We start from the raw sequence: 13,446 nt of genomic DNA, 5'->3' as shown, positions 1-13,446 counted from the left end.
TATTGACCAAACGCAAATGATATTATATTACTTAAGGAGGGAACCGGATACAATGAGAGAATTTATCGGAGATTTAATAGAACCACTCATTTGTCAAATCAGAGGGCGGCACATTATACCCGTAACGATTTGTTTATTGTAATGAGCTGAAAATCAAACTGAGCTGCTTGGGAATGGCTCTGTAACACTTTACATCTTGCTTTGAAACTTGAGCCAATGACTTTAATTATCGAATCCGGAAAGAGCAGATATGAAGGCATTGGGTGACAATATGGCGCTAACAACCGTAGGTTGGTACCGTTATGTACAACGTGCATTTCTGTACGATAACATACGATATGCATTTCCTTATCTGTGGGTAGCACGAGGTAGTTCTAAGCACGGTCATCTAAAAACGCGCGCGTGGGGGTGTCATGTTTTTTTTTCTCTCGGTAGTGTGGTCTCCGTGTTGAAGACAGTTTCGGGTTTCTGAGGCAAGCGTTGGCTTGAGTTATCGTCTTTTAAGGGAAGGCTGTGTTATAAAAGGTGTGTTGCATATTCCTTCCACGACGCCATCTCAACTATTTGTGATAAATGTTCAAGATAACACTGTCCTCGCTCAAAATTGTTTTCGTGACGTCACGATGGGTCGCAATATACTCATAATGTCTTCCACTTGAAACATTCGCTTTGAAGTGTTTACCTGCCTTAATTGTTAGCGTATGGAATACAAGTTGTGACGTAATGTACCACTTGAGTGTGAGAAAGTATGCATATTTTTGTTTTTGTATAATGTATACATTTCGATAAAACACTACTGCAACATAACTTGTCATTCTATCATGTCATCTGACACTCAGTTTGTTACCTGTAGCTGTATTCAGGTAGTGACAACTTACCTGAATACTTAATACCTCATTTGTCTTTGTTTTTATCGTCTAGCTGTCAGTATAACGTTCAAATAGCATTTGTTTATTTGTTAACAGTTCATGCATTGTATTATTGTGATTCATGAAAAATAAATAAAAAAAACACGAAAAAAACCAACAAAGAAACAAACAAATAAACAAACAATAAAAGCTTTAGTTAAAGGATTAAAAGCTACCTATCACAATGACATGCTATTCTATTTCAGTACCATGGTGTACGATATGGCTATTTTAAGTTCCAAACATTGAATTAACACTCAACCTGTTATTATTTAACCGACATTTATATCACAGAGTGTCACCAAGTGACGTGAGTCAATAATACTGTGTAGGAAATACCTGTAACATACCTGTACCATACCTGTATATAATACCTGTATCATTGTCAATTATAAGACTACTTAGGGAGAATACCACAGACCGCACAAAGTCGCTCAGTTCATAGTCATGCTACCCGTTCCTAAATAGATCTGGTTGCTACAAATCCCCCTATTCATGCGGTTAGATGTTTGTAATGCTGTGGTCAAAGGAAGATTAATTTCAAGTGGTTTCTCTGTACATCATCACTGAATGTCGAGTGGTTATTTCAAACTTTTCTCTTTTGCCAAATTTTTCTTTTTTAAAGCAATAAAATGCCGCATTGATTGCTACAACCGTCATTTATTTGACTTATTTCTTTTGATTTAGTTACATATATCTAATCCCTACACCCGGGGTAGATAAATAAGACCACAATGGAATTTCAAGTGGTACCTAGGAGGCATGGTAAATACTGGTTAATAATGCAGAGTGGAGCTAGTCGGTTAACTTAAGGTCAGTAAAAGGTGACGATGTGTCATTCTTTAAGTACTGTATAGTGATATTTTCGCGGTTTAGAAAATTTGATCTGTAAGATATCGAGATATACATGAAATAAATTTACTAACAGAGCCAAATCACAAAATTTTATAAAATCACTGAATTATATTGATTTTATCGGATTTTTAGCCAAATTCTGGAAAAAAATAACCTACGAAAATATACGACTATACGGTATAATGTGAACACTCGATAATCCGAATGTTTCCATCCAAACCGTCCGGAGTCCGAATTATTAGTACTGGCGCATTCCATTTACTGATACTCAAATTAGTTTCCTAATTTTCATATTAGCAAATTAAGAAGAGCTTTGAATATGTTATTTGTAGTTTATCTTCACGTGTTTACAACAATATAAATATTTATGAAGTGACTAAACTTACACAAAGCATTAAAACCAGAACTATTATAGTGAACAGATTATGTGTTGTTGTAAATGCTTACACAGCATCACACACAAGTTTGTCCGTAACTTTGAATGATTTTCACAGCTTCATTCATCATAAAATTTAGATAAACTGATGAAAAGCCAATACGTCAATTTTTTCGCCCAGTAATGGCATATATAACTTTAACGAGCATAAAAATTACGTAAATACTAACATTATCACCAGTATCATTTGTCATTTTTATTGTTGATAAAGGGGAAAATTAATTACTATTATGTTAAATTATTAATAATATGACTTTTCCTTTACTTTCTTGATTGCAGGTTGTTGTTATGTTGCTGTTTATCAAAGACAGCAATGATGAAGTAGTTTAGGGTATTTCTACGTACGTTTAGAGATGTCGTAAATGTACGCCAAAAGGCGACGTCATGTATTGTACAACACATTATGACGTCATTTTTTTAGACGTCATTGGAAGAAATACAATTGGAAGAAAATAAAGAAGACGTAGTTGTCATCATTTGTATCATTCCATTAGTATGCAAATATAGAGTCTCCCTGCATTGCGAGCAAGAGCAGATGCAAGTTGGTAACGGTAGGTCGGTGATTTAAACTCATTTTATCTGGTTTTCCATTACATAAATCTGCAAAACATTTACTGTTCATTTACTTTAGCATATCAAATAAATAAATTTTAATTTCTCTTTCTTACAGTGTGGATATATTATAGAGTTCTTTAGTTTCTCTATCAAGAATATGCCAAATAGAATATGGAAGAGGTTTTACCTTTGTCCTTATGTAGATTTGAATTTTGTTTCTTGTTGAACCATATCCCAGAAAACAATACTTTAATAAGAAAGCAGTTTGCTGTGTAAGATGGAGACGTTTTGTATAAAAGGTGACAAAATGATAAGTGATGAAAATATACTTTTTAAAAATTATCAGTTTAATCATATCAATGTAAAATAGATGTTTTAACCAACTTTAACCGATTCCATAAACATTTTAAAACGAAATTAGGAATTATCTACATCGGAAAAAGGCAATATGCCCCATAGTGTGTTGTAAAAGGAGAGCGTGTCTATCCATAAGCAGAGGTGTGGGAACCTATTTACAACTTTATGAATGAAATTTAAATGATAAAAAATATATATCAAGCGTCATGAATGTATACGACCCATTCAGAATTAACAATCTGCTTCCATATATGGAAAATACTACTACGCTTGTGAAAGGGGCAGGTTCTACTGTGGAAACAACCAATAGCACGAGTTGTCGTATTACGTACGTATACACCTAGCTGTAAATGAAAACGCTTTGGCACCGGTATATATGTAGCTTCGTACCTACTGGTAGGCAGTCAAGCTGAAGACATTCAAACACTAGAAAACCCCGGACTACTATACTACCATGGCGAGAATTATCATCGGTCTAACATCTCTTGTGGGCTTCGTAAGTACTCCTTTATACCATTTCTAATAAGCATGGGTATCAGGTATATTTTATATCTGTTAAGATTGTTATACCAGGTGACAGAGAGTTATGTATTGGGTTAGATAGACATAGCTTGCTTTCTTAGTAGGAAAGATACGTACTAAAGAACATTACCGGAGATAAAAGAGGTCACTTTTAATGTTTGAATGTTAACATACGGTGGTTAGGTATGGATATATGTCACATCGAATGATTTACATTGGATACAGAGGAATTTGGTGTCGTCTTGATGTAAAACTGTCTCTAGTTAAAACGAAAGTACGACACACAAGCGTGGTAAAAGCTATCCATAATGATTTGACATAATGTCAACAACAGTCGACAGATAAGATTGTTACTATCCTTCTCCTGTAAAACAACCTGATACAGACCTTTCTTACTTAATTTTTATTTTAAAAGTAAACATAAAATATAATTATGCTATGTTCATAAATCTATCTGATATCATATAGTAGTTCAGATGCCATCATTCCACTCTTATCTAAAAATCTGATCACAGCCCAAATTAAGCTTAGTTCAATGGAAAGTGTCATTAGTGAAACATGGGGTCCTTCATCTTCCGGAGCCAGTGGTTCTTTCATTATTTTACATTTTCAGAAATATTCATACTAATTGATATTTATTGTTTTCTCCTCAAGATATTTTAACTGCAATCAGTAATAACATTGTCAACATGTTCTTTAAAATTACTTAACAAAACAAATACTTGTCAGTATCTGGATTGATAAATAACTGATAGAATGTGGTTGACACTAAACTAATAGGGTTCTAGACAAATACATATCAGGTTAATGTTTTTGTAATTATGACACTAATAACTGTGTTTAATTAATCTAATTACCGGAGTAATCTTACTGCAAAACAATGCCACACCTAACTTTGGTGTGTAAATTTCGGTAGTTATTTAGGTCACATAAGCTATTTCAGGGTGCTCGAAGTTCTTGGCATAAGACATCTCACGCAGTTGAATCCGGACCAAATAACGTAATACATTTGCCATATAATCTTTCTCTGTCATTGTAAAGTATTCAATAGTGATTTGACCCCGTAATTTAGGATCTGCATGAAAGCCGGAGTACTCCAGAAAAATCCATAGTACTGTTGTCAGTACATTTGTACCTGGCAACTGCCCCATGTGGGTGTTGACCCAGATGTTTATTGGTTGTGGTAATACAGTAATTACAGTAAGTGTAGTGTATATTTAGTTAAACATTTAATTAACCTAATTATTCTTTACATGGCTTTACCTTGTATTATTTTACCTTAATGACTTAACTAGTGGCGTTTATGACATTCATTACCGTCCTGATTTCCTTGCAAAAAAAATAATAAAATTATCCTGTCCTTGAGTCTTTATCTCTCTAGTTAAAAAATCAAGTAAAGACTGTGTCAATATTCATACTGATAACGCAATCTGTGTCACAGTAGACAGGAGCTACATGACATTACGTTGTTATCAATAATCGTCTAGGTCCCACAGAAGTGTCGAGAGGAACATTACCGGCCTCAAATGTTAAAATAAATGTGTTGAATGTTTGAACATCCCTTAGATTTTGGTGTTGTGTAGGAAGTTTTAAAATGTAATTCGTTTAAACATGATATTGGAAGCACTCCAACATAACGATCGTATTTGTTTTAGGCTAGTCAGCAGAATATTTTATTTAGGTTATCGGCGGTAAATTATAGAGAGAGTAACGACATTTGGGATTGTATATATTGGAAACTATAAATATGACGAAAAGATAGATAAAGGTTACATTAACATGCTAATATAAATTAAAATAAGGTTACTAGTTGACAGCGAGTGTATTGCCAATGTTCAAAATGATTTATAAAATGATCTGGTTATGATGGGAATGGAAATCGAATTGAAGTTAAAAGCCAAAGAAAAACCCAAAATTATTATATAAGATATTCTATACAATGTAGAAATAGGATATAACGGATATTAGTCAAATAATTATGATATTGTTATTTATAATAATGATGTATATTTGAAAATATATGTTATTTAGAATAGTTGATTGTATGAGTTGAACATACAACATGAATGATGACAATGGATTGACATTTTTAATATAGGGTCTTAAAACTACGTTTAATTAAGGAAATTTAGATCACACGATGAAGTATAAGAGAATAAAATAAAACTTCATACAGTTGGCCCACGGCAACCCGGATCTAGAAGGAAAAATCAGGAAACAAATTTGATCATTAACTAAGTAAATGGAATTTGCCAGTCCGAAAAATTCTGTTTGACTGTATCATTTGTCTATTCAACTGGATGACGAAAACATATGTTAATGGATAGATAATTTGATTCTGAACATAAAATTACTATTTTACTTTTTGTTGGGAAAATGCCAAGCAGTACAATGCCGTAACATTCATATTATTGCCTTAGAAGTGATTTAAACTATTTTAGGTTTCAAAATACAAGAGAAAATATTAATAGCATTGAAGGGTTAATGCACCAGGGTAATATACTGATATTTCAGAGACTTTCGAATGCTTCAACAATAATGGCTGGCAATTAATTATCTGTACAATTATGATTCATGTTCAATTTTTCTTCTCTATTCACAGATCGGCTTACTACGCCACACAGAAGGTAAGTTGTACTTTCACCTGTCAAACTTTTATACAACTGTAAATATATCAAATCTAAACAAAGACCGGCTTATTTATAAGCGGAGATTGTATCAAACACAAGCTGAACTATCCCGAGTTTATTTTCAAAACATAAATTTAAAATTGACACCACAAACAGACAGTAACATTGAGAAACCCGTACTTAAATATCACCCGAAAACCTTTGCTGTGGTGTGAGCTATGGTTAAGGTGAACTTATTCAGTGGCTGACGTTTTGATAAAGGTGACTGATATTTAAATCCTTGTTCGACCGTCACGTGAATTTGTAAACATAAAACGCCTACCACTGTGACCGCACAACACGAATAAGTGTTTTGATAAACCAGAACCAAATTGATTTTGAATATTTCGTTTGATCCAGTATTGAGTTAAAACAGCTGTTTTTTTTTACTTCGTTGTATGCATATATTAATAATTTTGTATATCCAGCACCTGTACCAATGAATAACATTGACATTCCTTTGCTTTATCTCTCACCACGTGTATCATTAGGCTCGCGATGGGGTGACTATTATTACAATAGAACACATATTGTGTAAAAGGCTTGTGAACATTCCAATGAGTTAACGCGTTTATCTTTTTTTTTTTCATTTCACTTAAAATTTGAAATTCCAAGTTGAAATACTCCGCCCATTTTATCTTTACTTTACTATGTTGGTTTCAGAATAACCATAACGTCAGTTATTGTTGATACTTGAAACTATTTGAAATTCCATTTTTTCATTTCAAGTACTTTTTTGTTTAAAAAGCCTTTAAAGATTTGCCGATAATTACATAAAACGTCTATTCTACAATGTACGAAAGAATCAGTTGATTGAAATATTGGAATTATACTTTTCAGGCGCTAACTGTTTTGAGAAAGTTGCAGATATCGTTTTTCTACTCGACTCGTCAAGTAGCATAAGACAACACCAATTCCAAGACCAACTAAACTTTGTACAAAATGTAGCAGACAATTTTAAAATTGGTAGTAACAACATTCAAGTGGGTGCAATAACCTTCAGCGACGAACCCCAACTTCATTTTCAACTGAATACACATCAAACTAAAACGGAACTGAAGAGCGCCATATCGCGGATACCATTACAAGGAGGGGGAACTAACATCGCTAAAGCAATAGAGTATGCTCGAGAAGAAATGTTTAGACCGGAAAACGGCGGTCGCGCATGGGCAGCCAAGATATTGATATTGATCACTGATGGCTATTGGAAGACAGATCATTATGTTGCGGCACATGAGCAAGCCTACTTTTCTAGACATGACAATATAACTATAATGGCTATCGGTGTGGGGAGTGGAGTAAAGGATATAGATTTGGAGGGGCTGGCAAGTTCACCCAAAGAGAAATATGTGTTCCGTGTCAACGACTACGAGGCCCTTAACACCATCAGGAACGAACTTTCCATTAAAACATGCCAAGGTAAAAAATCATATTATGCATTATATTTCATCTGCACTTTCATATTTTATCACTTCAAAAAGATCTAATTTTACATTTTCGTTTTTTGTCTTTTCGAGGAGTAAAGACAGTGTATTGAATTTAAATTAAAATCATTCTCTTATAAATTTTATTTTGTAATTCATGTTTTGCACCATATTGGATCTCTCCTTAAAGTTTCTGTTTTACATTTTCGTTTTATGTCGTTTCGAGAAGTAAAGAAAATATACTTTCAATTCAATTATAAAAGCAACTAAGCTTCCATAAAACTCTCCTGCAAATTGTGAAAAAGTTGGGGTTTTTGTTATCATTTCGCGATACAAATGTAAACATGTGTGATTCGTTATTCATTTGAAAAGAAGTGGTCAAAATGAATGACATAAAACATATCTTAATGATTACTTTTTACATATTTAATTTGTGGGCGAGAAATTTTAACAGTTGTAAGCAACATATTACATCATATACCACACACATAAGCTATTCGGCCGGAGTGATATAAATTCTTTCTCGAAGCTTCCGCATGCACATCTGGCGATATGTCGACGCTGATAAGTGTTTGTACATTTTGTATGAAGTAGCAATTCGCTTGATACAAGATGTATGTGCAGTACCTAGCGTAATGCAGAAAGCAGATGTCCCACGTATCAAAATATCACGTGAAAAGTATCATATATATGCTCTTAAATTATTTGTTGTATGTGTAACTTGAGTATTTGCCTACTCACATTATCTAATACGATATGACGATATGATATTGTTTACTGCTTTTGTACAACATTCATAACTTACTGAAGTGTTTTGGTTTCAATTCCAGTTTCGCCTCAACAAGACCAGTCATCTGAAGAAAACCTAGAGCCAGAGAAGCAGCCTAGAAAATGTAGGTATTGTTCGTATTTAACTAAATGTTCAAATAATTTTTCTTCGTCCATCTCGTTTTAAACTTTCTTGTTTGGATTGTTCATATAGAAGAATATGTATCTCTATTTTTGCATTTACAATAAACCAAGTTATTTTTACGACAGCTCGATGTCGCGTTTTACAGTTTGAAATGTCTATTGAAGTTAAAGCTGAAACAAGCGTTTGCCACGATTTATTTTATGGTAATTCTAATTTTTATAGGTTTGTCTTAAACGCCTTTATTACAAAAACTGCAAAGTCATTGTCTTGAAAGATACTGTATAACCGGTATTTTCTTTTGGGTCATCGTCATTGTCACGAAATTTTGTCTGTGAAATGTTTAGAATGAGTTGAAATATATATACACATGAAGCGAACATTGCAATGTCTAATTTTAGGTTCAAATCGCGAAATGTTGACAAGTGAATAAAACCGGCTATACGGCAATCACTTTTATTTTGTTTATTTTTTTTTGCACAATCCTTATCATCATATTGTTTCATTTTAGTCTGTGGGGGTAAACCAGCTGACTTGTACTTCTTATTGGATTCGTCGAACAGTATACATATCACCGACTTCGAACGACAGCTGAGATTCGTCAGTGATGTTGTGGATATCTTTGATATATCAAAGTCTCATACCAGGGTCGGGGTAACTCTGTATAGCGACGGAATACATCCTGTCATACCAATCAACAACGACTTAGATAAAGAAGAGCTAAAAAACCGCGTCAGCCAGCTACCACGACTGACTGGGAATACCAACACAGCAGCCGTTCTCAAATACATTCGGGAATATGGGTTCAGGAACGATATTGCCAGACCGGATGTTGCGCACATCGTCGTGCTGTTGACTGATGGGAAATCAACGAACACTTTAAAGACAGAAATGGAAGCGAGGCTGGCACACAAGGCTGGCATTTATGTCTTTGCTGTTGGAATTGGGAACGTGGCGTCCATTCCTGAGTTAATGGCGATCGCAAGTGACCCAAACGAGAACTTCATGTTCAAGGTCAACAATTACAATGCCCTCCGCCATCTAAGAAACATACTGGCTATCAAAGCTTGTACAGGTAAGCTTACTTTTATATATACATGATTTATTTCTGCATTGTATAACTTATAAACAGTCGCTTTTGATAATAAATGTTAACAACGTAAGTCACAGCGTAAGTCATAAAGTTTGGATTACCAGTTTTTATAACAATTAGTAGTATAATGTTATTGCACATTAAATCAGAATCACTCATTTCTAACAATTTAGTTAATCATATTTTGATTTTTTTTTAATTTTCAGTGGAAGCTACACCAAATGATGAATCTGCCCAGGAAAATTTAGGTACGTGCTTGGTATTTTTCGTCTATAAGTATTTTACATGCATGCAACAAACTAAATCAAATTATCCAAAATCTGTTTTTACTAATACAATATCAAAAATGATACAAGTTCACACGTAATTTCCAGAGCAAAACAGCATATAAGAAAAAGTGTATGGGAAAGAAATTGTGCAAGAAATTTCGTCTTGTCCAGTGGCAGTCATAGATTAGACGTTAGTACAAATATAATAGAATTTGCTACATAGTATATACATAATAAGACAAATCTTATGTATAGTAAATGGCTTTTGATTAAATAAATAATAAGTTGTGAGTATTATGTACATGTAACCTTTATTTTTCAGAATGTGGAGTAAATCGACCACGTGACATTATGTTTGTGTTCGACGGAGTCAGCCTTGGTTTGGAAAAGTCATCAATCCTGCGAAAGGCCATTGCTAAAATCATAAAGAGCATGGGCCTGGAGAGTAGGCATGACCAACGAGTAGGAGTCATGTCAGAGGTGTATGCGCAAAGCACTGATGCAAGACTAGAAGAAATTACAGACCAGGCGTCATTCGAAGAAAGACTAGATCATGCGAAAGAAGGAAAACTCCGAAGTCTTCTTAGAAAACTACGTCATCACGCCTTCCTTCCTATCAACGGAGGTCGATCAAATGCAGATCATGTTGCTGTTTTGTTCGTAGACAATAGAGCGCAAATCACACCTCGTGTAATTCACGAAGCAATGAGAGCATTATATAAAATCAAATTGTACGTAGTTGTTGTTGGAGAAGAAGGTTCGGTACCGGAAGTTGAGCGGATATGCAGTTTTCCATCTGAAGAACACCTTGTGCATATTCCCAGTTATGACGATGTTTCATTGTCAACCATGCCCATCGCTAGAAAGCTTTGTGAAGCATGAGCGGTGTATTTCTCGGCTTATTATGTATTTGTATATTACAGAGTAATCTGCCTTTGTGGGTATGTTCTGTGTGTTGCGTAATCTTCTTATGGTTCAAACGTCATATTTTCAAGAGAAAACGGCGTGTTATTTTTCACTCACAGTAATGACTCCACAATAAATATCTTCCCACAAGGGAGATAACTCTGTAATATACAAAGACGGATTGGTGCTAAGACATATCCTAAAACTATGTCAAACGACAGTTTCAATTGTCTAATCCATACGACAATTAAAAACCATTGTTTCACCAATATATTCAAATCGTTTGATCTGCGGACATATATATTTATTTGAAGACAACAGCATTTCCCTTTCGCAGCTCTCTCAAATAGCTTCCTACGTATCAAATACAAGAAGCTTTTGTGAAATTCCATATATCAGCATTAACATTTGAAATTAAAAAAGGCTGCAAGGATCATAATGAGCATTTATTTCTGACAAAATATCACAGCTAGAAATCTTACCTGATATCAGTATTATGAAGCATGTAATGTTTGAACATTCCGATCCGATTGGATGAAATCTGTGATATTTTGTAATCTGATCATGCATTATTTATTTGAGAGGAATCTCTGCGTGAGTGAGATGTGAGTATGTGTAAAGGTGGAAATTGTCTCATCATTTATAATTATAATTAACTCATTCACCCCTGAAATTTCATAATGGACTGTTCGAGTCTTTGACTTAGAAGAACGTAAATGTGTCTACAGGCATAAATGAGTTATCTGATGCGAATCGGTTTCATAATTCTACCGTTAGAGCGATTTACGTCTTGAATTTTGATATTTTGTCTCAAAGACAAATGTAGCCAATCAAAAAGGAAAATATGATAATTTATTGAGTTAATTATGAATTAAGTTATACAGTTATATGTTGTCGTAAAATGCCGTCATTTTGTATTGAGCTTCAGTGAGTCATGTTCGGTTAATTCGGAGATAACGGGTTGCTTATATGCTTTCTTTGTTCTTGCCTTTTATTGTATATCTGTAAGTATAAATGTTATTTCGATAAATTTAGTTGAAAATAATTGTATGTAAAATGGTTGTGTGGAATAATTTATACCATTTTGATGTTAGTGAGAAAATTGAAATCCGTTCTGAAAGAATGGTCACGGTAAAGATTGTTGTGAAATCCAATGTGTTTATATTTCTATACAAGTTGCTTTATTTTGATGTATGTGTACTGTATATATACAACAGCTTCCAGTCGCGTGAGTTGAAAAATAAAATACTTTTTTTATTTATAAATGCAACATTCTTATTTTATTTCAAAGCAAACGTTCGTACATATTTATGTATCATAATATGACGGATTACACGTCCATATCATACCATGACAGAATACTGGTTCATATAATACCCTGATGAAAAACACGCTCATATCTTTACAATAAGACAAATAATTTCATAAGTCATTCACAACTGCTAATACTGTTCATCTTACATCTTTTCATATGATATGAGACCGCAAAACCAAATGATTTCCCTAAACAAAACATTCATGAAATTCCGATATTGGTTACCTCCCCCTGTCAGAAACACACTTGACACAATTTTAAAATTTCTTTACATATTTTGCGATAATATGTATTGCCTAACCCACACATTAAACATTTGAAACTGCTCTGAATACCGTATCAGCAGGCTCCGAAACGTTCATCTCTCTATGAAATTTTTTGCCCACAAGGGGTTTTCTTGAAATCTATTTTTGGTTTGATTCTGTGGTCCCTAATGCAATCTTCTTTGTAACAATCATTACCATTAGATTAAAAATTCATGTTATAGCGTAAAAACAAACTGCCGTTTGTAACTTCTTTTCTAAATGTCTGAAACAACCGCGCAATAATTTCATAAAAATAGTCCCTCAAGAAATTTGGTATTACATGAGTTTAAATTGACTTATGAGAATTAAATCCTTACAAATCCAAGCAAACTGTACTGTTTACCATCGTCTTTCAACACTTATGATAAAACGTCTATTACTTGGTAACAAAGTGATATTTCTCACAATAAAGCCATGAAAGCCAATATAATTTCCCAATCTGCACTATAACGAATGATTTACATTTTAACACTAAGGTAGGTAAACAAGTCTATCGAGTCTTTCTCTGAATATGTTACAAAGTTCATCGAGTATTCCTGAAACAGACCGGATGTGCTTGAGACTTTAAACAAAGTGATTCTTATAAAGCATTAACTGCATTTGTATGTGAATTTGCTATATTTCTTAAAGATGCAAAAACAGGAGCAGACGAATGAGTAGTTTTTTCCTTCAGTAAAAAAGTCACTTGCTTTACACCATTCCCATCACTGAAAAGTTTGAGTTTCTTATTTCACTTCAAGATAAAACTATCGATATCATTAATTGCGTCCTGAAAAAAATCCTCATTTTGCTTGTGTAATATGTGTACACATATGTACACGATTAAATATTTATTATTGATGTGTATCGTATATGCTCTGTCGGCGGTGAAACACCTTTAAGTACGCATTTCATTACATTGAAAGTTCTACTAAGAATAACA

At 33.8% G+C, this 13,446-nt stretch overlaps 1 protein-coding gene across 1 annotated transcript; it reads left to right on the top strand.

The window, feature by feature from the left end:
- The first annotated feature begins 3,478 nt into the window (after positions 1 to 3,478).
- Positions 3,479 to 12,169, top strand: LOC138333913 (cartilage matrix protein-like). Its single transcript, XM_069282566.1, has 7 exons — positions 3,479 to 3,607; positions 6,236 to 6,260; positions 7,143 to 7,721; positions 8,557 to 8,619; positions 9,148 to 9,711; positions 9,936 to 9,977; positions 10,321 to 12,169. Exons 1-7 carry the CDS (start codon positions 3,566 to 3,568, stop codon positions 10,878 to 10,880), a joined length of 1,875 nt encoding a protein of 624 aa, XP_069138667.1. The 5' UTR covers positions 3,479 to 3,565; the 3' UTR covers positions 10,881 to 12,169.
- Positions 12,170 to 13,446: the final 1,277 nt, after the last annotated feature.

Source organism: Argopecten irradians, chromosome 10 (genome assembly GCF_041381155.1).
Source record: "Argopecten irradians isolate NY chromosome 10, Ai_NY, whole genome shotgun sequence".
Classification (NCBI taxonomy): Eukaryota; Metazoa; Mollusca; class Bivalvia; order Pectinida; family Pectinidae; genus Argopecten; species Argopecten irradians.
Note: the sequence above shows the minus strand (reverse complement) of the source record. Positions and strands in the feature narration are given on the sequence as shown.

Coding starts and splice junctions, on each gene's coding strand:
- LOC138333913 (XM_069282566.1), top strand. CDS start 3,566: ATGGCGAGAATTATCATCGGTCTAACATCTCTTGTGGGCTTC. Junction 3,608..6,235: donor TAACATCTCTTGTGGGCTTC/GTAAGTACTCCT, acceptor CTCTATTCACAG/ATCGGCTTACTACGCCACAC. Junction 8,620..9,147: donor AGAGAAGCAGCCTAGAAAAT/GTAGGTATTGTT, acceptor GTTTCATTTTAG/TCTGTGGGGGTAAACCAGCT.